The sequence below is a fragment of the Stegastes partitus genome, unplaced genomic scaffold, assembly GCF_000690725.1.
Source record: "Stegastes partitus isolate 25-593 unplaced genomic scaffold, Stegastes_partitus-1.0.2 Scaffold830, whole genome shotgun sequence".
Lineage (NCBI taxonomy): Eukaryota > Metazoa > Chordata > Actinopteri > Pomacentridae > Stegastes > Stegastes partitus.
This window is the reverse complement of record NW_007578561.1, coordinates 29,256-55,583: the sequence shown is the minus strand read 5'-3', so window position 1 is coordinate 55,583 and position 26,328 is coordinate 29,256. Positions and strand designations below refer to the sequence as shown.

Sequence of the window (26,328 nt, the reverse complement as noted above, 5' to 3'; positions counted from 1 at the left end):
CAAGGAAAAAAGCCTTGCTCTCCTACCTGAACCCTGTAACACTGGATAATGCTATAACATGGATTAATGTTAAGTGCCTTGCCCAAGGGCAGCTTGATGATATTTCCTGAAGAAGCGGAGAGTGTTAGTCATTCACCTATCCTTTCCTCAAATTTTCCGTTTCTTCGAACAAGCCAGCTTCTCTTAAATCTACAAGCTCAGTCAATATTCACAGTGGAAGATTTGACTGCTTTAAACATAGTGATGGTTTTGTACAACGTCTCCAGCCACTGAATTTTCTTGAGGTTTCAGCAGACACTTATTTCCTCTCTAAAAGTTCCAGCAGCCTCATGAAAACCTCTTCCCCTTTGCACAGTGCCCTTTGGAGGTCCCCCATTGTAGCTGATTTAAACGTGCCCTCTGCCTGTTTTCATTTTTTCTTTTTTCTTTTTTTTTACTGCATCTGGTTCCCATCCTGCTTCCTGAGGTTTAGATTAAACCATCTTGAGTTTCCAGCTGCTGGAGAGCCTGTTCCAGTGACTGTAACCCTGAATGGATGAACCAGAGAAAAAGGAAGGGAGAAAGAGAGCATGATGGAGACATTTGGAGGTATTCTGGAAGCGAAAGCGAGATACATAAAGAGAGAAGCGACCGCAAAGTGAGGTAGCCGAAGTCCTTCTGTGCCTCGTGTGAGAAGTCATCTACGGTCAGTTCACGATAAGGTGATTGGCAGGATACAGCAGCAACAGTGTCTATTTTTGCAGTGAAAGCGGATTTTTCCCCTGACTCTCAAAAGTTGAACTTTAAACTATTTTAATAGTTTGTCTTTTACAGTTTTTTCTAGAAGCATAGATGACATCATTGCAGCAGTTCTATATTATGCACACAGGATATATTCTGGATATCACGCCGTATTTAGTTCACTACACCAAAGCAAATATCCAATAAAAAGAATACTTGTTAACTGCATATAAACCTGAGTTTTCAGGTTCTAATGATTTCGATTCCATTTGATTCACCTTGTGGCCTTAAATCATTTTTGCCACCCATCTCTATTGTGCACGATTCACACATAATGTAAAGCACATTTCACATATCGTGCTTTATTTCCACACCTTGCTACTTGATATTACATCTTATGCATGCTGTGTTTATTGTATGATGTCTGACGTGACGACACCAGTCTCACGTCTGAGCTGTCCTTAACTCTGCTTGTCGGTTATTTGTGCTTCACTGAGCAGTGCTGCAAGACGCATTAACAACCGCAGCAGGGATGTGACACAGGTGCACGGTGTATGTCTGGAGGAACACACAAAGATGAACATAAATTTGTTGCATAAATAAATTAAACTGAAAAACACATGCAAGTAGCAGAACTGCTGCAGATTTGGATTTCACATCTGGCTTCCACGGCTCTTTTCTAGTGTTGCAGCTGTGCTAGTGACATCTAGTGGAGTCAGCTGGTAGCTTTACATTAGGAGCTGATGGATAATAACTCCAAATTAACTATGCAGCTTGAGTTGTAAGATGGATGTGTTGTTTTTGCAGTAGTAGTTGTAGTAACAATCAGTTATAGTCACAATAGAAATAAGACCATAAGACTCTAAACTAAATACTGAACTCTAAGCCTGTCAGTGTGGATGCTAAATTTGCTGGATTTTTGACAAAGGTGTTGATGCTGCTGACTGGCACAGGAGATGAGCTGTTTCCAACTTACAGTGAAGCCCTTTTCAGATGGGAAAAAACATTGCTGACTTCCTCAATCTGGTAAAGTAGCATTCTGTTCTTTAGACATAGATCACTTTTAATGTGGCGTCATAACCAAGACAGTGACAGAGAGCACGAGGTACGCATGCACAATAATTACATTATACATCAAGTGATGGATAATGCATTTTTATTACTAAAAACAAAAGAGTTCATCAAAATCTGCTAAGTAACAAATTATTTAAATGCAGCTTATTAACTGTGTGACGGCTCACCTGCCTGAAAAAACTAGATTAATCGTGTCCATGTTGGGGAAAATGTATAATTCTTGTAATTGCTGTTGATCCATGCATATAAACTCTCACTTTGAAGACGTTCATATGTATCCTAATGCATGTTTTTAACAAATTTAGAGGAACAACTCCTACAAACATCTGGAAGCAACAAACTAAAGGTCAGCTCCTGTTAATGTTTTTATCAAAACCTGGATTACATTGATTATTGGTAAAGCTCTGTAATCTGCCCTGTCCTGTTTTTAGGGTTAAGGGTTAGAGGTTAGGGTTAGCAGTCTACAACTAATGATTATTTTTAGTGCCAAGTATTTATCGATTACTTGTTTGATCTGTAAAAGTCAAGAAATGATAAAAATAAAATCTGTTTCCAGAAGCTAAGCCAACATCCTCAAATACCTACAACCCAAATATATTACATTTTCTGTCAAAAAGGAGTTTTAAAAAAAAAAGGAAAAGTTTTTTAAAAAGATTATTTAATCATGTCCAGGAGAGACGCTCTCAAACACTTCTTTGTACCTGCTGAAGCTATAAACTTGATGAAGACACAAACGTCACCTTTCCACAGTTTATTTCCTTTTAAAATAATTCATACAAATGCATACAGTCACAAACATATCTTTGTCATGTTGTCAGTTTTGACCAAAAATAATGATATTTACTGTAGAATATAGAATATGTATACTGTATATTGCTACGCCTACTACTTTACCATAAAGGGGACCAAGGTAGGCAACAGTGGACTGTGTGTTACTACCAGGGATGGAATTTCAAGGAGCACCTCGACACTTTAAAAGCTAGTCTGCTGTTGCAACGTGTGGCACCCATCGGTTTGAAGGAGGAATGCTTACAGTTTATATTCGGAAAAACTAGCAATGAGTTTCTCCCCCACAAAGTGACAGGCATCTGGTGAGGAAAGATTAAAGTTTCCAGCACTAATTTCAGGATTTTTGGGGCTCTAGCCTGAACAGTACCTTCTGTGCTAAACGCCCCGCTCAGATTCCCGCCAGCGAGAGCTCAACGCTGATCTGGGCTGCGAGATGCTCACCAACGGCTAGTGAAATGTCCATCCCTGATTGCTACGCTTACTACCTCACCATGAAGAAAGACCAGGTAGGCAACAGTAAACTGTTTGTACTACTCAGCTGCTGGTAGAAGGGGATCCAGAAAGCACCGTCACTCAGCTGGCCCTACTAACACATGACCTGGAATCGGTAATAAATATTCCAGAGAGAAAAAGAGTTTTGGACATTTTTGCCACTGACACAACAATATCAGCGTCTAGTTTACATTGTGGGAATGTAACCAGTACAAGTGAAGATCACCAGCTGAATTTGGAAGTTTGAAGCGTTGTTTTTTGTTGTAATTTTCAGAAAATGTTGTGTATTTAGATGGCAGTCTTTGTAAGGATGCCTTGTGGAGAGTATTAGCCATTACCCCTCCTCCCAGTGCTGCTTTTTTAGACACAGATACAACCAAGTCACATTGACACAGGCAGGCAGAACACCATATGTACACATAGACACAGTGGCCACAGAGGGTGGCTAAACGGTATACTCAGGAAGGACCCGGCTTGAAATGTTAAAGGGATACTAGTCTGGAGAAATCGGAACGTTCTGACATGCTATTGTGAAATGTATTTACTTCACTGTGCGTATCCGCAAGATAAAGTTTTTTAGAACCATAAGGTGTTTTTGTTCCTCTTCAGAAAGCTGTTCAAACTGACCAGCTGTGTGGTCTTCTGACAGGCTAGACTGGATGCAGATCGAAAATATGAAAATCTAGTTTGACCTAAATTCAAGCGCACAACCGTTCCTCTGTCAGGAACCATTAACCTTCTTTAACTGGATGTGACGTCTGTACAAGCACGTTCAGAACTCCAATTAGAAAATGAAGTGGAGTTGTTGCAACTCTGTTGGGTGATTGGACATGTCTATAGCTGGAAGGGCAACCTCAGTAAAATACTGATTTAGCAGCATGAAGCAACACAGTGATTCATCAGACTGTTAATGCTCCATGACCTGCACAATTACTGTGTGGGATACAGGAAGTACTGGATCATTAGACAGAACGAAGACATGATAAAAATCTTTTTTACAAGTGTTTCTTAAGCTATAGGCCATTATCAGTGCATCACCTTGTTAATGTATAAATTAAAACAAACGGCAAGGAATGAAGTCGTCCCTGCCAAGCATACCATTTCGCCACCTCTCTACAGCCTTTTCTCCCACAACCCCCTCGATTTGGGTCAAACATTTACACAAGTCCCAAGAGCAAAATCACATGCCCCTTAAACATAACCAACAAAAGCAAACATTAGAACGACTTTAGCTCTTGTTAAAGTTCGTTTTCTAATGTAGCGGGACACGAAAAGGCAAGCAGGTAGAAAAACAAAAGCACTAAGTGGCATAAAAATGAATTTCTCAAACAAAAACTTTAAAAAATAATATACCAACCGCGGAAACTTAAGTTCCTGAGATGGTGTGCAAAAAGCTGCCTCTTTTTTGGGGGGCTTGCTAATTCGGGGGACAAATTAAAAAAAAACAAAACAAAAACAGATATTGTATTTTCAGACCAGTTTGGCTACAGAAATCTCCTTTGTTTTTGTTAAGACTGGAATATAAATATCAATATCTTCTTGCTGTAAGTCTAAAAACTGTACACAGACAGGTTACATTCATTTCATAACCTACTAACTTTGCTTGTACATCAAACTAAGGAAAGGACACAGAAAAGAGAGAAAGACATGAAACCCGCCCCTCTAACTTTGGACACACTACAGTCTAAGACAGCGGAATTTGATTCAGCATTTTTCTTCCCAAATCAACAGACAGTTATTTATTTTACTTTTTTTACTTCTGGCAGAGAGTGTGAAGATCAGCTTGTGATCAGAAGATCAGGTTCTGGTTGAGGCAGAGGACAACTGTCTTGCTCTTTGATTAGAGCCTCCAAACAGCTATCCGCTCCTCTTTCTCATCATCATCTTCATCTTCTTCCTCTTTGGAGTGAGAACTGGCTGTTGGGAACCAATTGCCAGAGAGTTGTGAATCGATACTTATTGGGACCTCAACCGGTCATTAATCTGACACCGAACCTGTCTGATAACAACATGTCACTAGGGAACTTATCGCTATGACACCGGTTGCCATGCCAACCTCCTCCAGTCACCAGACAACGCCGGTCAAGCGTGTGCTGCATGTGTTAATGTGGCTACAGCTGGTCGTTCGGATGCTGCTCTCTGTCGCCCTCTGGTGGCTTCACTGTGTTTTGTCCGGGAGATGGCGCATGAGGAGGGTGCGAGACGGCGGGCGGGAGGGTGTGCGTGATCGGCACGGCGCTCGGCACGATGCCTTCAACGGGTGGAGGGAGGCCGCCGGCTGGCAAGCTCACCACTCCTGGGGGATACCTGGAGGGGAGAGAGGGATCAAAAAGAAGAAATGACAAAGCCGTACAGTCATCCAATTCTGCGCTGACCTCTGAACAAGCAGTTTCTAGACTTTTTTGTCACATTTTTATTCACTGTGGGTTCATTTTTCACAACAATATAAAGTCCTGCACCTCTATGGAAACAGTATAACCATAACTAGAAGTAGAGAGAACTCAGAAATATCTTTTGACCCAAGTATAGTGCCAAAAATAATTACAAAAAAAAGAAAGTTTAATTTCATGTGTGACATCCCTGAATTTTAGTCATGACTGTTGGTTGCAGTCGAGTTACTCACGGCTTCATGGTTTCGCTAATGTTTGCAGAATTTTTTTAGTCTTTTACAGATTCTTGTCAGTGTGGTTTCTGTTTGGCAAATCTTTAAATGAGACATACAGTTCAGGTGATTTGATGAAATATCCTGATTTTAAGCTCAGACTTGATTAATTTCCCCCAACAGAACTGCACGTCAAAGATGAGTAGTTCGAGAACCATTTGAGGGTTAAAAATCCAATGAGTCTTTTACAGTTTCTGACTTTGACGATGCTGTTCAAGGGGCTCAGAGGGTTCACATTAGTAAAGCTGATCCAATTAAAACATCAACCCCCTAGTATTTTTAATATGTAGGTCGCTTCAGTTTTATTTGACAAAGTTGTGAGATGTTCCTGCCACCACATAAATGAGTGGAATTTTATTTCTCATTCACATTTTATTTTCAACTTTCCTTTCCAGAGGCGCTCACCAGCTCTTGGTGATCCAGTAGATACTACAGGGGTCTGTGGGTTATTACTTATTATGGGCAGAAATGATGATGTTGAAATGGTGATTTGCTGTGTTGTGTTTCAATACTGTGAGCAGAGAAGAAATTTGTCCTCTGTTGTTTTGACGTGGCAGAAATCTCAGAGGTCTCAAAACTTGGTTTACGATTTGTAGGGTGAGATACAAGTAAAAATAAGCGAGAAACACATTATATTTTTCATATTGCCACTACAACAGTGCTGTGTGTAAGATGTGCAGGGAGAGCAGTGTTTGGACACAAGCTGTGAACCTCGAAGGTGAACTGTGTTGCTATTTCTGACTTCGATACACCCTGCAAACATTCCTCAGCACCTCAGAATGTGTTGTTGTTTGGGGTTTGTCATTTACTGTCATTGTGCGGCTGAATTCCTCATGCCATGTAGAGACGCCGTCTGCCCATCAGTGTAATTATAGACTGTTGCTCTACCTCTCTTATCATGTGCAGTCATTGCTGTCATCACATCTGTGAGCACTGAGACGCTGTAAATCCCACAGGGCAACAACACGCTCTGGATATCACTAGCTACGCTTGAAAACAAAGCACGGAACATTTTCAGTCGCTTGTAGCTCTATAACGGTCACGGGGCAAATGTTGATTCTCCAAGATATTACGTCAGTGTTTGTTTACTAATTTAAAAAAAAAAAAAAGACATAACTTGTTACCTGTAAGCCCCGTTGAGCTCAGGGTGGACGGTAGCTGGGTCAACTCCTGCCCAGTGGTTGTTCTGGGTGAGGAACTCTTTATTCACACAGTTCTTCAGACTATCTGGAATACGACCTAAAAAAAAAATACAGAAGGACAAGAAAATCTGATACACAATCTGCTTTTTTGATTTGGCCTATGTTTCACGCTGGATGACCTTCCTGACGCAACAATCCTCGTTTATTCGGGCTTGAGACCGGCATTGAAGATGCCTTGGCTTGTGTATCCCCCAGTGGCAAAAGAACAAGAAAATACTAATCAGCTGCCACAGTAAGGAAACTTAAATTATTAGCCCTGTGTTCTACAAGCCACTCAGGGGAACTAGTTAGTGTTACTGCACTACATTTCAAAGCAGGTGTGATTTATTTTTTACAACACTGACCTATTTTCTGCAGAGATGCAAAAGTTGGACAAGATTAAACAGGTCATTGGTAAACGGCCGGAGCCACTGGGGGAAACCACAAGAATGGGAACGAGAGAAAGAATAAGAAATAGAAAAAGGGAAGGCTGTAGGAGAGAGGACTGTGAAAGACTGTGTCTGGTAAAAGAAAAGGAACAGTGGTTTATGTTCGACTGCAGAACACCTAAAAATATCTCCCTTTCTTTGACTTGGGTTTACATTTTCCAGCAGAGGTCATGTTTTCTGTCAACGCACAAGTGTTTCTGTGACTGTGTGTGCACACTACCTGTCACGGCCCTTCGGATCTCTCTGGCTGCCTCCTCTCGCATCTCCAGTGACGCCTGTTCGCTGTACCAGGCAGCATGCGGTGTGCAAATCAGGTTGGGAGCGTCCTTCAGCGGACCCTGACTGAAACTGACACATATTCATACAGCACCATCAGTCAGAGCCACAACAGATGGTTTTATTTATCACTCAGTGGTTTCTATAAAATGTCAGAAACAATGCCCTTCAAAATTTACTGAATCTAGTAGTGGCATTTGAAAAATTGTTTGTTTTGGCTGAACAATAAACAACAATAAAAACTGCTCAATATATGACGTCATTGCTGTCATTTAGTTTTCCATCGTGTGACTAATCAATTGTTTATCGGGGAAAGTTGAATAGCGATGAGTAGCAGCACAGTCAATTTGTTGATCGACCTGACATTGACATATGAAAAGGCCTTTTGAAATATAGATATCTGCACTAGTAAATGTTGATCTGTGTGTAAAGCCTTGACGGTGTTACCTGAAAGGTTCTGTCTCGTGAACATCCAGAGCAGCTCCACGTATCCTCCCCTCCTTCAGCGCCTGGGCCAGGGCCTTCTCATCCACCAGACCCCCCCTGGCTGTGTTCACCAGGAACGCCCCCTGACGCATCTTTAACACACAAGTGATTTGCTTTTATATGAACCTTTACAGCAGAATCAAATGTTTGCATTTGTGCAACATGGCCAAAGGAAATTTAATGTAACGATAGACCTACTCTGGGGAAGGCACTTTCTGAAAAACTGCTGTGCAGGTCTCGATGCTGATTGGTTAAACTCAGAGAGGACAACAACCACCATTTTTAGCACCTAATGATGTCCCTGTTGACCAACAGTCTTCTCCTCTCCAACATCACCATCTTCACCGTAAAACGTATGTAGGCTAACATAACAAACACCCGTTCTGTTTTATTTTTTTCCCTGTGTGCTCATTGAACTGGAGTTACGTCCAGTAGTAATTATCTGTTGTTGTTCTGGGGCATTTAGACTTAAAGTAATGGTCAAAGCTGTTTGATCCAACAACACAATGAATTAGAAAGAATGAAAGGACCGATTATGGGACTTGTTAAGACCAATTTATAGTTTCCACATAACTGATGCAGACTTCTATTACCCCTACAGTGGTACATGTTGGTCTACTATGCAGATGGTTGCAGTACCTCATATTGAACACAGATAGAACGCTCCTGTGGATGTTTCTGAAAGGCTGACTGCGACTTTGCACTCTTTACAGGATGCCCCAGCTAGTTACAGATCAGGTTGTATCATCATGACAGTTATTACTCTTGAGTTGCTCCAAGCGCAGTGGGAGGACATAGCACAGGATATCTGGAGAACATAGAACCTCCTACTGTGTTTGGGAACCGTTAACAGAAGGCATGTACAAGTCAAAGCACCTCCAACATCCAGCAGCAGCTACGTAAATTACAACTCCTTTAATGATGAATCGTGAACGTGTGAATGACGGAGAATTTCCTCATAACAAGCGTTTGTTTCAGGCCTCAGTGCAGAGCCTCGGTTGGCTTGAATGGATGAAATGTACACATATGTGTACGTGGAAAGCATGAATTGGCCTTAAACCCTGCACCTCCCCAGAGTTCCTGCAGTTGAGAGCCACTAAATGATATTAAATATTAAACAAAGAATGTACAGGAAAGCTAGTAATAAAAATAAATCTGTTTTCAGTGCAGACATTCCCAGTGAAACCTAAACCGTGACAATAAATAAGTGATGTTTTATTGACCCACGCAAAGCAATTGTCTTTTCACTCTCCCTCCTCCAGCAAGGTCAGAATTGTTTAAGATCTTTAATCCTTTGGGGTGCAGAAGGGCCAGCGTCAGTGGATATTCCTTCATCACACGCAATGCACAGAGTACAGAACCTCATTAATCTGTCGGTGGTGGGTTTCCCTGGGTGTCTGTCTCTTTAATATTTATAGCGATGGGATGTAGTATTTGATGTAGGGATAAATAAATCATTTCAGCGTGTGTACGTTCTCCGCCGTGTGTGTGTGTGTGTGTGTGTGTGTGTGTGTGCGGGCCGCCGTTCCGTTCTACCTGTTTGATGGTGAAGTCGTTGATCAGGTGGTGGTTGTGTTCGTTGAGGCTGCAGTGCAGAGAGACACAGTCAGAGTGGAAAAGCAGATCCTGAGGAGGGAGAGAGACAGAAGTGACGATAAATCCCAATCTCCTACTGCTGCAGGGTCCTCACCGAAGCAGTGAGATGTGGCGCTAACTAAGAAAAACACCAGTGGTGAGGATCTGTTTTGCCTTCAGTATTTTTCATTCCATTTTCACATTTACGAGCACAAGGGGGCGTCTCTCTTTTTCTATACGCGGAAGCCACAGAAGCATACCGACAAATTCACAATTGTCATGGTGTCAGCAAAGAGAAAACGAGACAGTGGGGTTTTTTTCTGCAGTAAAAAGAGGATTTAGTCTGAATCCGTTTAAATGCTATACAAGTGATGTCTTCGTATTGGCTAACATCTGAGTAGGAGTTGAGGGTTTTGAGGAGACCGTCACATTTCACAGTCGTGTGACGAATGCTTTGCAGATATTTGTGTTACGCGCGGAGCAGCGAAATAAAAACGGTCAGCTTCCCTTTATGAAGCAGGTGTATTTTATGATAAATGTGTCTCAGGAGAAAAAGCACCAGACAGTCTGTCACAGACTTAAAATCCAAAGCCTGTTAGTAACACACAATCCACTGCAATTTTTCACTAAATTGAGCCCTTGAATCATTTTAAAAGGAAATTAGCTTTTGAAATTGATTTGCTTTCAGTTCTTTCACAGCCGCAGCACCGTATCATGTCTGTTAGCGGAGCCTTGACTCTCTTCACGCTGGACTTCATGGGTTGCAGACTCATTTGTGGGCTGCTGGTGAGTTTAAATAAATGTTTCATGTAACACGCAGCGCTGGAAATAGTTGTAAAGGGGCTGATGAGTCACAAACAAAATGCTGTGCTACATACCCCAGCTTGTGTGTTACCTGTAGTGTGGTGACCCTTTGTAATCCCAGGGATCTTTCTACACCGTCAGCCAGATAAGGGTCGTAGAAAATCACATTGAAGCCGAAGGCCTTGGCTCGCAGGGCTACAGCCTGGCCCACCCGACCTAGAAACACATGAACACCCACAGGCACAGAGTCACACACACACACATCGATACACAAACAGGAGCATTTAGACAAGATGCGCACACACAAATACATTTTTACAATAGTTGACATTTTTGTGCATCTCATATTCCCCTTTTTACTTTTGACTTACACTCCTTTTCTCATTATTACTGAAAAAAAAAAACCTCTCAGACTGTACAGGGAAGAGATTTGTGTTCGGCTTCTGGTTAATCCGCTTATATTTTATTGGCAGTAACTCCTTGGGAAGCCAATTTAGCTGAGCTAAGGACAAAACTTCCCAAATTAGAATTGGAAAAGAGGGGAAAACGCTTAATGATTAGAAACTTGACAAATTTCCTCAGCTGCAACCTGATCGTACTATCAATTTTGACCTAACGACCAAAAATTATTCCTGCTGAACATCCCCAACTTAGCGTGGTGATTCCTAAAAACAAATCACATCTGTGCTGTTGCTTACCGAGCCCTATGAGTCCCAGGGTCTCTCCTCTGATCCTCGCCGCCCCTGACGCCACCTCTCGGATCTGCTCCACGCTCTGAACCCGCGTGCCCTCCCGCAGAGCCTAACATGAATACCAGCTAATTATTATATGCTAATACGAAACAGACGACAAAAAAAACACAGCAATGTAACATGATCCAGGTGTAACTCATTATGTCAGGACTTTGCACTTAATGGCCTAAATCCTTTTGTGAATCATGATTATAAAATAAGACTAAATAATGATTTGAGGAACAAATCATTTTACTGTACCTTCTACACTTTACATCAACGTCTTTCAAATACAGCAACATTCTAAAGAAAATGAAACGTTTCAATTTTTGCTGATTTGTCAGTAGACAATAGTTAGTAATTGTCGAAAACTAAAATTGTGATAACCGAATGCACACCTCTAACCAACACATTTTGAATTAGTTCATGTAAATCCAATTCATTTCAGTGTCTTTTTTTTTTTTTATCAGCCACGCGAGGCCACAAACCTGGTGCAGCCAGGTGGTGCGTCGGTACAAGGTGAGGATGTGACACAGCGTGGAGTCCGCCGTCTCCTCCACCGAGGCAGCTGGCATATTACATACAGCTATGCCTGTTGGACCAGAGAGCAAGATAAGGATTAGTAATAGCTTTTTGGGGGGCCGTTTGGGGGGAGTGAGATGAAGTTTTGGTGGGAAGCTATTTTGGTAAAGAGGTGCAGGCGGAAGGTGTGGCGTCTGCAGTTTTCTCTACAAAGCACAAAACTACTTTACACTTTTCAAATGCCAGAGCCTCTTGGTGGAGGAAGATAGGGAAAGTTAGCAAAGCTCGGGCTGTTGCAGGAAAATGATGAGTGTTAAAAAATAAATAAATAAAAAAAGCCTGACTTTTCTCTGCAAATGTTACTGAGTTCTTGTGGCAGCATCCATTTGGTGGCTAGGAAAATGATGGTCAACTTTGTTTAAATAAGGAGAATGTATTTCATGTTGCATGTAAGATAAATGCTATTACTGTGAAAATTTTATTACACTGTAATATGAGCAGCATCAGTCATTGAGTAACTGCGAATAAGAAGGTTGATAATTCTAACAGTTTAATTTAGTATATAAGAAAACTTCACATGCATCATGACAGAAACATCCTTTTGTTTTAAACTGCCTGAAACTACTTCCCTGATTTAGACAGAAACAGCAGTCATTACAAACATTGTTGGCTTTCTTTGTGTTAGCAGGCTCAACAAAACCTAAAATTTTAATCAGAGACAACAGGACGGTGGTTTTTAATGTTTGCTTTGTTGAGCTCTTCCAGAAAACTGTGTGCTCGATGAGTCATTTGACTCTTCTAAAGGCACAAAATAATCCAACCACATGCCGTCTACTTCAGTCAAGAGGAACAGGTTGTTATGATGGAGAGCTGTAAAGAATGTGAACATAAAAAAAAAAAAGCACCATTACTGCAAATGATACAAGAAAGGAAAGCTGGTGGATGATTGGTAGTCGTGTGAGGTATCACTTGGATGTTTCTGAACGCAGCTCTTTATTTCTACCATGACAGCTGCACATTAGAGCTCCTATAGTTTAAACTCTGCACATTTAGACATGATGAAGTGCCTTCAGGTCTGACACTGTTTCATCACGAAGGAAACAGCTTTTAGTCAAAGTAATATTCTTGATTGAACATTCTCTGTGATGAATACCAACAAATCCATTTTCAAATCTGTGTTCTACTAGCTAATGTAAAACAAACACAAAAACATATTTAAGCATTTTCTGCATCACCAACTGAATGCATGTAGGTTCCCATGGCGATGCAGTTTATGACGCTGTAAATGTCATTACAAACATATGGCTTAACGGGTTTCATGCATAATGTATTCCCTGAGCTGAGAGTCTGTATCGCTTCAGAGTGGTTGGGAAAAGGTTTGTTGAGAGCTGATTTAAACCCCAAACTCTGATCAGAGCCTCGTCCGGTGCAGCGTAAGTTGCCATGGTGATCTAGCAGGTTAAAAGTGAGCCACCTTCAGAATGTGACACTGCCAACAAACTCAACATACCTCGCTAATCTAATAATCTTACTTTGTAGTACACACCTCCAGCTCAACTTTTGTAGAAACACAATGCAGCAAAATCCTGGTGGATTACTTTCTAACATGAACCTTGCAGCAGCTACACAGGATAAAGTCTTTGCCGGTGATAAATGTGGTTTTAATAGTTTAGCAGCACAGAGTTACTCATACACATTCTCTCTTCCCGTTTGTGTGTATTTATAAGCGCCAGTACCGAGTTCTCCAGCAGATTTGATGTCAATGTTGTCATATCCGCTGCCGATGCGGACGATGATACGCAGGGCTTTAAACTTCTCCAGATCTTCTCTCATCAGAGTGATGGTGTGGTACATCAGAGCTCCTACAGCTTCGTTCAGGACCTGGACAACACACAGCGCACACAGTGAGTTCACTGATGTAGAGACGTTTCCTGTATGAAAAAACACAAGAGTATCTATGTGCAGAACAATAGGGTTGTGCTCCGTCTGAACGTGTACAACGCATACAACCGAGAGTAAATGTCAAGGAATCAGCATGTGTTTCTGCTCTTCTGTGCCAAGTCGAAGCTTTGCGGAAAGTGTCAGCAGCCAGAGTTCACTGAGTTCACAGTCGTAGTCTTTTTTTTTTATTATTATCTTGATTAGGAGCCTTTTTTTTTCTAAAGGTGCTGTTATGCTGTCTTTATATCCTGTTTTGGAATAACTGAATTTCCTGAAAAATTCAATATTACGGGAAATTCATAACTGCAGGAATGAAGATAAGGTGTCTGGCAAAGCTGTCCAGCATAAGCAGGAATCACATTTTAGTGACTTCTAATCAGGATGATGTCTTATTGTCTCAGTTAGCGATGCAGTGTTATCACTCAGAAGCAGGTTATTTGGTTATCATATAGAATAGGAACGTGTCGCTCTGTATAAAAAGGGACTTCATACAGGCGTCACCTTTTAATTGCTTCTCAGTCAATCGTATGATCTTTTTCTAACGGTGCCAGCCCTCCGCTTCATGTGCGTGAGAGAGCATGAAAATGACATGCGGTTCAATTACAGTAAAGAAGCCCCTTTTAATTACACAATGAGGTGGCTGCTTGCTAGAGAGCCGGGGAGAGACAGTGAGCGAGGCAGAGCCATCTGTTTCTCCCACACTGTGGCCTACTGAGCGCGCTCACTGAGAGAGTGCGTCTGGCAGACACCCAGAACAAGACGTAACCCTGCCAGACATACAAACCCATTTACAATCCATAGTGGCTGTGGCAAGATCCAAGCCTGACCCACATTTTGAGTTTGCTCTTTGTAGTCTTGACTCTTCTTCACTTCTTTTACAGCCTTTCATTCATTTCTCTCAATTTTCAGTTTTAGTATCCTTTTGTGCATTTTTATCACTAGTATTAAAGGTTTGCCAGTGTTTTGATGTTTGTGCAGATGCTTCTTTTTGTTTGAAATCTCAGGAGCTCATGTTGAGTTCAGACAATGCAGGTGGACATGGATGCAAGATGGTTTCACCCACTGCCATCTTTGTAATCCTAATAATTGAATAGGGTAAATTAGCTGTTTTTCTGTTGGGTTTTGCATTTACATGTCAGTCAAAAACCCAAATGAAGACGCAAAGCTTTTCCTAATTCCGTTTATCATAATGATGGTAAGAAGCATGCGTGGCATTGATTGTAATTTTTCTAGATCAAACATGAAACACTGTTGGATATACTTTCTGCTGTTGTGTCCAGGTCAGTATGCTCTCATTTGTTAGGTCAGTCTCCATCAACAATGATACTGAAGGATCTCAGCCGCATTATGTCTTATAGTCTGGTAAAGCGGTATTTAATATATATTTTTGTAGGGTTTAATTTATGCATCCGTCTGTATTCCTCTGTGGTGCTTGTGTTGGGATCATAGTTTATATAAATAAATAAAGTACTAGCTTATAATGTGTATTTATAAATCATTTAGGCTCATAAGGCTGGTACTACTTTTAAACCTAGTGAGCGGTTTAATCGTAAGGACATTTTTCTGTATTTTGACTCTAGTTAGAAAAATATGAACTCAATATCTGTGGCATCCCAGTTTCTGAAAGGATGTTTTAAAGTCTTTTTTTTTTTTCTCTCTCTCTTGGTTCCAACTCTTTTTCAGTTACTGAATCCAATTTTGTGTTGTGCACTGAAGTGGAGCACATTTGCCGTAATTATCCAATAATCCATTAGTAGATCATCAGAAAGTTACGAGGCATCTACATATTTTAATAATCAGTTGATTGTCATTTTTCAAGCGAAATGAAATCTCTTTGTGGTTCTGGATTGTCGATTGGACAACACAATCAATCTGACGGTGTCACTTTGTGTCTCTGGGAAATTGCAATGAACATTTTTACAGCATTTCATAGACAAAGATTAATTAGGAAATCAGTTAATGAAAGCAATAATTAGCTGCAGGCCTGCCATCAGGCTTGGTTGGATCTAGGATTGGTCAGACTAACAGCAAACACTACAAGCTGACTTGTCAGTCATGACGAACACGTTTCGAAATACACCCCAGAGAGGAATGTGGGAGATTATGGTAACAGACAAATCAATATGTGCCTAAGGTTTCTCTATATATTTCTAATTTACTAGGATTTTGATTGAAACATGATGTTATTACTGAACTGCCCTTTAGAGAGGCCACCTGTTTCTGTATTTCTGTATGTATACCAAATCAACTTCTTGAACACTCACATTGAAGCATTTCTTCAAACTTCAAACTCGATATTTCCACATTCACAAAACAAGAACAGTTCCCAAGTCAAGATAATATCATGTCACTTGTGTATTATATCAAGTGTGTTACCTTCTCGTGGATCTCCTGTGTGGACTGAGCGTCACAGAAGGCCACGGTTGCTACGTCTTTCAGGATGGGCATCTCTACCGTGCAGTCGCGCCCGTCCAGCAGCGCCACCAGGGGGCGCGGGTGCATGGGCCCGTTCATGATGGGTGGCCTGATGCCTTAAGACAAAAAAACAAAAAGAGGAACAAGTTTGAGATAGGCCAAAAAAAGTGGTCAGAAAAAAGAATACAGGATGTAGTATGACAGAAAATAGTTTTCATTGCGTGGAATCAGCATCATTTTTTGATGAAACTCAAAGTTTCTCCAAAGAGGAAAGAGAAATTAGGACACTTGTTTTGTTATCGGACCTTAAAAAGCACATTCATTTGCTTGGTCACGTCTTCCAGCGTGACTTAAACAAGTCTATTATTATCAGTTGTTTACCACTTCTTATCACATATGCAATCTAAAACCAAAAACACATGGTTGCTCCCAGGCATGCACGAGGCCCTGCTTCATCTGCATCCCATAATATCTCTGCTCTGGACTGATGCAGTTGCTATGGGAACTGTGACAATATGTGTGGAGAAAAAAAGAAAAAAAAAAAAAAAGACATTTCCCCGGAGCAGCTGTCTATTTGCTGCAGAGCGAATTCCTGTTGTGTGAGGTCATGTTTCACAGCTGTTTTTCTCCTCACAACTTTAAAATATTTTATTGTTTCAGTTGAATTATTACTGACTTTTTGATTACATTTTCTGACTCTATGAAACAGGCAGTAATTAAGAAGATGGATGAGGCAGGTATTGTGAGTGGGCTGGCAGAAAATAGAGAGTAATTAAAAAGAGAGATTTGAAATTGAAAATTGCCCTCAAACATTAGTTTCCATAGCAAAAAAAAAAAAGACCCTGATAACAAGGAGTATCCTTTTGCATTTTATCGTGTTCACATTATTTTAATTAAGCTGTCATATATTCATGGAGAATGTAAATGCTCGCCCCCACGGACTGCTGAGAGTCACTCTTGGGAGCCACTTGGAAGAAACGGGGCGGTCCAAACCGGAAAACAACTGAGCATGCAGCCTGGAGCTCTGGATTATATTTCAGCTGTCTGTTATGTCGTATATTTTGGTCGAAATCGAGTGTCTGTTTACAAATCTGCAAGAAAATCGCACATGAGAGCCATTGCAGCAGCACTAAAAATGACTGAGGAGTCAGGAGACAGGTGGATAATAAGTGCAGTCGGTACATGAGGTAGAGATGTAGAGAGACAGCCGGCCGCTGAAATCTGAGTGAGCTCCTCCTGCAACCTTTCCACAGGATATTTTATGAAATCACCTCTTCAGATTAAACCGTTACCCTGAGAGTGCTGCAAGGCTTTACGGGAGCCTAAGTGGCATTTAACAAGGCGGATGTGCCGGCTGACCCGACTAGTGGGCTTTTGTTCGGGTTTAATGAGAACAGTGGTCGATGGAGGCTGTATTTATTAGTTTCCCTTAAATATTCACTCCAACTACAATCTTCCTGGATCTCTTGCTTTCTCTCTGTCTCTCTGTCTCTCACCACATCTGAAGGATTAATCATTCCAGATCACTGGCTGCCATACTGACTGAGACCCAAGACATCTTACAGTCAGATATCGTTTTTAGAGGAAGCTCTCAGGCAGTGTGTGTGTGTGTGTGTGTGTGTGTGTGTGTGTGTGTGTGTGTGTGTAATTGGGATTCTCTGACATCTTAAGCTTTGACAGCCCTCTAAAAACACAGTCGATGAAATAAGTGCAGTCTGTTTCTGCTGATGCCAACTCTACCCATCACTCATTCCTGACTTTTCCCCCATCTGAGATGTGCAGGCTGACATTTCCAATAAGCAACCTCCTCCGTCATTTCCCCTCAAAATATTCCTGCTAAAACTTTTGAGACTCAGATGGGATGCACAGTTGACCTCCCCCCCTAGTTTGAGCCTGTTTTCCATTTGCGTGGGGTAGACGTTGTGAGAAAGAGGCAAAATCAATAAACCGGTCGTTTAAAAATTCTGCATTCTAGGGTCTATGCGATATTTTGAATGCCAAGGATCCTTGAGAACCGTACTTGTGGACAGAAGCTTGGCAGCCACGATCCCGCAAATTAGTTTGGAAAATCTGAGAAGACTAGCACTCTTCTCTCGGCAGCTATCATTAGGAGGCCCGCAAGTGAAATAAATTAAAGGAAAAGTCACTGCTGGACTCATCTTACACGTCTTACACGTCTTAATCGTGGATGTTCAGTGCTATCCGGTTGTGTTTTTGAAATACCGCATTACAGTTTAAAGGTTTTGTTGTGCTAGCTTCATCTACTGGATGTTTCTACGTCAGTTAGCAAGTTCACCTTTGGATGCGAGAGAAAAGACGCAGGAAAATGTTGAATGTACGTTTTACAATGATAGAAATGCAAATGATGTTTTGTCGAATGAAATCAATTCTTTTTTTGGGGAGGGAACGCAACATGTTCTGTGGTTGCATCCTGCTGTTTTTCTGCAATCAGTTCATTTTATGTTCCATGTTGGTGCAAACATGTTTTTTTCAGAGATGCCGCTGCTCTTTGATTCGGAGTCACATCTAAGCCTGACATTTAGCTTTTTAATTACTTAAGCTTGGTCGGCTCTTTGATGTGACACATCACCTACATTTGGCCAGTTACTAGTTGCTGTTTTTGTCTTCTTTTCCTTATTTTATTCCTTCCATCTGCTCCACAGCAGCACCACACTGACTAGAAGGTGAGAGCCGTGTTGTAGTGGGCAGCTCCCAGGAGTGAGTAAGTGTAACTGTATGAATAAGACCCTCAAAAAAACATGCAATAAATCTACCATGACAAATGTAGATGGATGATCATCCACTTTCTCATGTGAAATGCTGTTGCAGATAGTAAATTGGTTATTAGGCTTGAACTGCAGGGATTCCCCCCCCCACACACATTCACTCCCAGTAGCTTTCTCTGGTTGTACGCTGAGGCTGTGTGCATGCCTGGGGAAATAATATATGCAGCGATTACATGCGTTTCAGGTTCATGTTTCAGTGTGCTGCAGCGTTCTGGGTTGTGCTGTGATAAAAAAATAAAACAGGCATTCAGAATCTGTACTTGGAGCGCACAAATGAGTGTGCATAATAATGTGAAGCACCAGTACTTTGAAGGAAAAACAAAAAAGTTCCATGAATTTTTTTTTTTCTTTTTGTTCGAAATAGCACACTTGAGACTTATTTTTAAACCTCCTGCATGACAGATTATTCTCAGAGCCATTTTATCGTGACCAAAATATTAGTATCAGGACTTTAACCCTGATAACTTGCACCTTTAGTGGTGTTTGTGTCCAACCGCATGTTGTTTCAGTTCTGGTTGCGTGTGGTTTAAGGGTATGAAGCGGCTCAGTCATATTCATCCCACAGACAGAAACTCACAGATTTGATCCTCACATTAGCACTTCACCGCGAACTCTTCAGAAAATTACTGGAAGTGCGTGTGTTGTATCATTGCAGTGTCGAGTACATGACAGAAATCCTGGTTTCTACCCCAATAGTGCTTACGGCGTGTTGCACTGCTGACAACTTGTCTCATTTAAATTGTACTTTATGAAGATAAAAGCATTTCCTGGCTGCTCTCACTGACAAAACAAAATTGAAGAGTAATTCATTGTACTCTTGCAGCACTCAGAGGCTGCACTGAAGCAAAGAAAGCTAACAACTTAGCTCAGCCCATCACTCAATTTCTGTATTGTCTCTTTATCCGCATTGTCAGATTACAGCATGAAACTTGATCTGATGAAGCAGCCTCGCATCATGGTAAGACCAATAAGGTGAAACTCAAATCCTGCTCACAATGCCTTACGTGGCCTAGTAAAACATTAGCTTTCCCTAATAGGATTTGCCTGGAGGCCACTGCACTTACACATCAATATAAAAATCTATGGTGCATAGCTGAGAAATTGGAATTCAACAGCAGCAAAAAAAAAATAAAAATAAAGTCTTCATATTCTTCAGCGCTGCCTCTTTGGTACAGTTTTTTTTTTTTTTTTTGGCCGACAGACAACTAATCTTTTACAAGATTTCATCTGAGTAGAAACGCTTGGGAGCAACGGTGGGATTCAAAACGGGCTGCGTAATTAAACGGACGTGATTTTCACCCCCTGGATCTTGTCATTCTGGTCGGTTGTGCGGGCCGAGTGGTGGTTTTTGGAAAGTAACAGAGATTCCAGACATTTCTCCGGCTCACACTTGGTCGGACCGAGGGAGGAAATAGCTCTCATTCCAGCACCATGCATGACCTTGGGAGGACCAGCGCCACTGACTGCTGAGTAGTACTATGTGATAAAACGTTGCTCTATTCACTCTCGCTAGTCTCTCTCTCCCACACACAAACCACAGCGCTGCTGCACTGTAAATATTAATCCACTCTCTCTTTGATTTCAACAAACTCAAACGGCCATTATTCCTTACTCCCTTTCATTAGATGTATTTTCTGGCTTTCCCGTCACATTAAACACTCATTAAATCCTTTATTATATTAAATAATTGCTCACTCTTTTTTTTTTTCCCTCTTGCTCCGCTCAGTTCCTAAACATCTTCCATCTCTTTTCTTCCTCTCTCATTATATTCAACACTCCAGCACTCTCTCTCTCTCTCTCTCTCTCTACCCCCAGTAGCCGTGGGCTTGGGTGAATGCTCGGAGCTCTCACTCTGCAAACAGGCCTCTCGACAGCCAACGGGGTCACAGCTTCAGCTCTGCTTTCCACCCAGCATTTGTCTGCTGCAACTATACTGTAATTTAGAATCTCTACAGACATTTTGAAGCAGTGCAGATTTGCAACCAGTAAAAACAAATGAAAGTTTTGTTCAATGTTCACACAAAAAAAACCCAACAACATCCATCTGCACAGTAACTGTTGAGTAGTTTGTACTGAAGGGGCCGGACCAAATGACACCCCAGATATGAGAAATTGCATCCCTCGCGAAATTTGCAACCACACCAAACTGATGCTAATGCTGCCTGACTGACATTTAGAGATGGAAAAAGCATCTGCCAATGACTGCTGGGACTGCAGAGCGAGAGCTAGTGGGAAAGCCCTGCAGCCTCCCTGTATCCAGCTGTCACTGACCACCTCACCAGAACAGCTGGATTCTTGTCCCCGAGGAAGGAGACATTGTTTTCAGACTGTCAGTCAACAAAGACAATGACAAAGATCAGCTTATTTTCATGCGTTTGAAAAACGTGCAGGTCGCCGGGAAGCCTGGCAGCCTCGATAGAGAGCGATCTGCCAGAACGAGCTGCGAGGGTTTGAACCGCAGCAGGAGGAGGGGTTTACATTTCCGGAGCATTTGTGCGTCTACTTAAGGATAATAAACTTATAGAGCTGACATAATTAGCTGACTAATTAAGTTAGCTGAACATTGATTAATCCACTTTTCTTTTTTACATTCAGTCATTTTTCAAGAAAAAATGTTCGCTCCAGCTTATCATCATGAAAACTTTCCAATGTCATTTTAAAATCAATATATTTGTATTTTAATTAACTGGACAAAATAACAAATCATCCTGGACTTTAGGAATAATGGGATTTTTTTCTGACGTTCATGGATCAAATATTAATGATGAAAACGGAGCTAAAACAATAATCTGCTCCTCAGTTAAAAGCAAATAAATTGCATCAATTTTTGGTACCTAATGCAGCCATTTATGCTGTCTGTGACGTAAATATGTAGAATTTGCGAGTTCTAAGCTATGAGGATTGTGTACTTTTGTCATTGCCCGTTGAAAATCTTTGGTTTTCAGCCAGAACAAGACATCTGAAGACATCACTGTTGGCTTTTTGCTATTTTAGGACCAAATAATTCATTAAAGAATCAAGAAAGCCACTTAATTCCAAATGAAAACAAGAGTTAGCTGCAGCTCTGCGTGGACCTGTCACCCGTAAACACCTCTCACTTCCCAGCTTATAGCACACAGACCTTTCAGAGTTACTCCCATCAAAGCGAGCACTCATTCTACTTCATTTGAACCCATTCACACGGCAGTTCAAAACATTTTCAGTCGTTGCCAAATATACCCACACAACTGGCAGCTGTTTTTGAAATATTCTCGTCGCTCTTTTAATAAGGTCAGACGGCTTAGATTAAAATCTCTTTTCGGTTCCTATTCCGTCTGAAATGAAAGTGAACCCCCGGCAGATGACACGTTTGCATTTCAGCTGCACTGTTTGTTATTTTTTCGCCGTGCCGGGGAGAGAAAGGAAAAGGGAAGAGGAGCGAGGAGGAGAGCGTCGCTGTCTGCACCTGTGATCAGTCAGCCGCCTGCGACTGTAGGAAACCGACCGTCGAGCCACTGATTTATAACGTGGCCGGCTCTCGTGGCATGCAGCAACACGGCGTGGTTTGAAAGCCCCCGTATCCTCGTCTTTCACCCCCCCCCCTCGCTGTTGATCTCGCCATCCCTTCATCTATTGTTGCCTCACTTTCAGATCTCCGTCTCTCATTTCAGTCTCACTTCCCCAGGCTTTCTTTATCTCCCTTGCCATTTCCTTCTTTTTTTTTTTTTTTTTCTCCCCCCCTCCTCCTCCTCCCGTCCCGTCCATCTCTCCAGCAGTGAGAAAAGCCTTGTTTCATATCACCAATGTGCTTTATAACGCCTGACTATCCAGGTACAAAGTGTTCAGGGAGATTGACGTTCCTGCAGTTTTGTTTTCCTCCTTTCCTCTGTCGGTGACAACCCACACTTCACTTCCCAGGGAGGAAAGAAGAGAAGACATCCCCCCCCCACCACCACCACCACCACCACTGCTTCATACACACTGCCCCACCCAGATATACAGAAATACAGGTGCATACTCAGCACACCGATCCGTGCCGGTTGACGTGACTAATATGCAGTGATATATGATACGTACAAGTGCTTACACCTAGAAATGATTGCCATGCAGGTCTCTTTCACACACACACGTACAAGGCCTTCATTTGCAGGTACAGCGTCAGCGAGGTAGTACAGGTTTGTCTGCTTTTGTTCCCATTATAAAAGACACCAGCAGCACAGCAGACAAGGAGATATGAAAACATTTGGCTTGGTTACGGCAGCACAATTCACAGTTTTCTAGCTCCAGTCGCGCTGTTATTTCTCCCGTGTGGCCGAAACAGCTGGTGTATACTTCAAGATTTCTAAATGTATAGACATAGGAGAGCAGCTCTGGTTTAAAAGCACAATTTTCAGCCTTATTGTCTAAATGCTGCATTGGTTAAGAGCAGTAGATCAATAAAGCTACACATGACACGATTGCAGAAATTACCTGTTGGTCTCCGAGGATGAAGCTAATTTAACAGCCTGAAAAGAGATAACATCCATGCGATGCATGTCGCCACTGCTGATCTGCAGGTTGTCCGTTAAGAAGAGACAATACTCGCACGACAGGAAGTACTACATTTAAAAAACAGGCTGTAACTGGATTATTGTATGGCTGCCAGCTTGTTATATTGGATTAACTGTTAATATGCAGAGAGAAAGAGGAGGGGGAAAAAAAAGTCCCAATCACTTTGAAGTTTCAATTGGATTGGGGTCAGTTTGGGTACTCTGGAGTAAATGTGCGCTCATAATGGATTATTAAAGCTATGAGGCATTTATTGTATTTTAGATTAAGGGTTCCCACACTGCAGTTCGGGGACCCACAGGGGGTCTTTGAGAGGTTTCAAGGGTATTCCCTGAAAAAAATAAAAATAAAAATTGTATTTACTTGTTCCAGTTATTAGACTTGGTATATAAGTCAATATGGCTTATCTGGGGGGAAAAATGGAGGTCGCTGAGTTTACTGGGGATATATAATAACGATCACCCAAGGAAACCTTTTAGTGAAGACATGAGATATAAATTTGTCACGCTGACAGCTGAATAGGCGATCCATCTGCAGGTTTTTACTCTAAACAGACTCAAATGACTCTGTTGACATATAAATTAATCAAAACAATGCATGGACTCAGGACTCATTAAGTTCTTGTAGTTAAATTATACCCTACCTACTAACTGTTGTTTTGGGATGTTGTATTGTAAACCTGTTATTTTCTTCTTACACCTGTCTAGTCTGCCAATGCTTCTCAATTACATTTCCATTATTAAACAGTATCTTAATAAAATACATAGTTTGGTTAAAAATAAATAAATAAATAGCTACCTGCTTTTTGTCAGACTTTCAGTGGTAGTAGTCAGTTAAGCATTTTCTTATATGCATTATACATAATTGACCAAGGCTTTTACTGGTTGTTAGTGCCACCGTCTCCTTGCTGAACACTTTATAGAGTTCTAAGTGATGGAAATTACACCTGCCTTCTTGCAGTACAAAATTCCGCATACATGTTTTTTTTTTTTTTTTATTACTATAAGCGTGTACAATGTGCTGTGGTAATGGAGCCACTATTTTACATTCCATCAAGGATCTGTAGTGACTTGTAATCTAACAGCACTTTCGAGTGTCATTGGGTTTCTCTGAGCTGACAACACGTCACCACTTGAGCAGGTTTTCTTGATTTTGTCCTTTGACATTATAAAGTGTCTCCATTGAACGTGCTAGTGGGAAACTGCCTGGAGCAAACGAAGCACAATCAGCATTGCTCTTCACCTTGTAATTAGCCTGTACGACATTTTCTTTCAAACACACCAAAGAAATTAGTCGTCATATCACACATAAAGATTGCGGTTTTATCCAGTTATCCGGCAAATCTGTTTTCACTGACTGACATCTGTCCGTCACTGATCTTGGCCTTCGTAATCAGATCAAACATGACCCAACGCACAGATCAGAGGACCCCCCTCCGCCTTCCGAAACACAAATCACCACATGTATCCATCACCGGGAGCGACAAGCTGATTTTACAGCAGCCGTTAAACGATCTTGTGCCGAAAACAAACCCAGCGACCAGATCAGGGTCGCGATTATCGACCGGCGGGGATTTGCACGTGAGCATCTTAAAAAAGGTTCCCGAGCCATAATGTCACAGTCGTTATTCCCGTGACCTTGGACTCTGGAGCTGTGTGGGGCGGATATGGAGGAGATGTTTCCCAAAGCGAGGTTGAGGAAGGGAGGGAAGAGAAAAGAAGAAGGAGGGAGGGGAAGTAGAAAGATCAGAGCTGTAACTTTCATCTTTGATGTCATCAAGAGACACGGCCTGCAGCCTGTTGATGACATCACATGATACCATCTCCGTAGAAACGGCTTCGCAAAACTCGCTTTAGGTGACCACAAGCATGGTGATAATAATTCAGCTGATCATCGTTTACACTCACATCCTCCTCTTCCTCTGCACCCGACCTCCCTCCCCCCCATCACCCTTCCCCATCTTTCTTATTCCTAGCAGCTCTACCTTTATCCCATTTTTCTAGAACAGTCTTTTCCAGCCCCTATTATAAGGTGCACCCATCACCTGTGCGTGAATCCGGCTGAGTGCATGCGTGTTTATACTTGAATATGTGTGTCACTCCAGTTCCCTTTATGTGTGTGTCTGCATGCACGTGAATTGTGTGTGTGCGTGCGTGTGTGTGTGTGTGTGTGTGCTTCAGTGAAGGCAACCGCTCTCCATTAAAGAAACACAATGAAAGGGAAATATGTGTCATGTCCTTGCTAGCCCTCGAAGGAGAGAGAGATCTATTTCTGTCGCCTCAAATGGAGGTGTTCAAGCAGCCTTCAATAGCAGAGATTTGCCTCTTCACACACAAACACACACACACATAGACACACACACAGCTTTGGAGAAAAGGCTAACCGTTCTTGTGTGACGAGAGAGAGGCTGAGCGATTTACAGAAGAAAAAAAAAAAGATAATAGAGTGAGAGAGAATTAAGAAGAGAAGGAGTAGGAGGGGACGGAAAAAGGGAGAGGAAGAGAGAGAGAGAAGGGGGAGGGGAGAAGGAAGGGAGAATAATGTACACTGAGTTCACAAATATTGGCACACACACACACGGAGACACACACACACACACACACACACACACGGAGACACGCAGTTCCCACATAAAAGCAGAGTGCTAGTTGTTTACCTAGAGGCATGCCTTTGTTGAGGAGATGTGAGCTTCCCATGGTGTGTTCCCCAGCCGGCCAGCACACAACAGAAACCTACAGTGTTCACACAGCAGACATGAACAGGAATCCAGTCAGCATATGGCGGCTGTGGCCAGCTACCTCGCTTCCCTTAGTCCTTCTCCCAGCCCCTTAGTGACAAGCATACACATGTGCTCCCCCTCTTTTCTCTCTCTCTCTCTCTCTCTCTCTCTCTCCCCTC

At 41.8% G+C, this 26,328-nt stretch overlaps 1 protein-coding gene across 1 annotated transcript; it reads right to left on the bottom strand.

Annotated features, from left to right (window-relative positions):
• Nucleotides 1–2,530: 2,530 nt before the first annotated feature.
• On the bottom strand, nt 2,531–26,328 carry ctbp1 (C-terminal binding protein 1). Its single transcript, XM_008292758.1, has 11 exons — nt 26,087–26,328; nt 16,079–16,233; nt 13,498–13,642; nt 11,728–11,831; nt 11,207–11,309; nt 10,600–10,724; nt 9,666–9,755; nt 8,091–8,221; nt 7,588–7,715; nt 6,862–6,976; nt 2,531–5,382 (listed from the first exon to the last, which is right to left on the bottom strand). The coding sequence occupies exons 1-11, from the start codon at nt 26,124–26,126 to the stop codon at nt 5,187–5,189; spliced, it is 1,332 nt and encodes a 443-aa protein (XP_008290980.1). The 5' UTR covers nt 26,127–26,328; the 3' UTR covers nt 2,531–5,186.

Bases quoted from the DNA above. Each gene is read 5' to 3' on its own strand.
- ctbp1 (XM_008292758.1), bottom strand. From the start codon at position 26,126: ATGGGAAGCTCACATCTCCTCAACAAAGGCATGCCTCTAG. The intron at 13,643-16,078 runs GTAACACACTTG...TGTGTTGTCCAG, and splicing joins CACAGGAGATCCACGAGAAG to GTCCTGAACGAAGCTGTAGG. The intron at 11,310-11,727 runs GTTTGTGGCCTC...TATTCATGTTAG, and splicing joins GCACCACCTGGCTGCACCAG to GCTCTGCGGGAGGGCACGCG.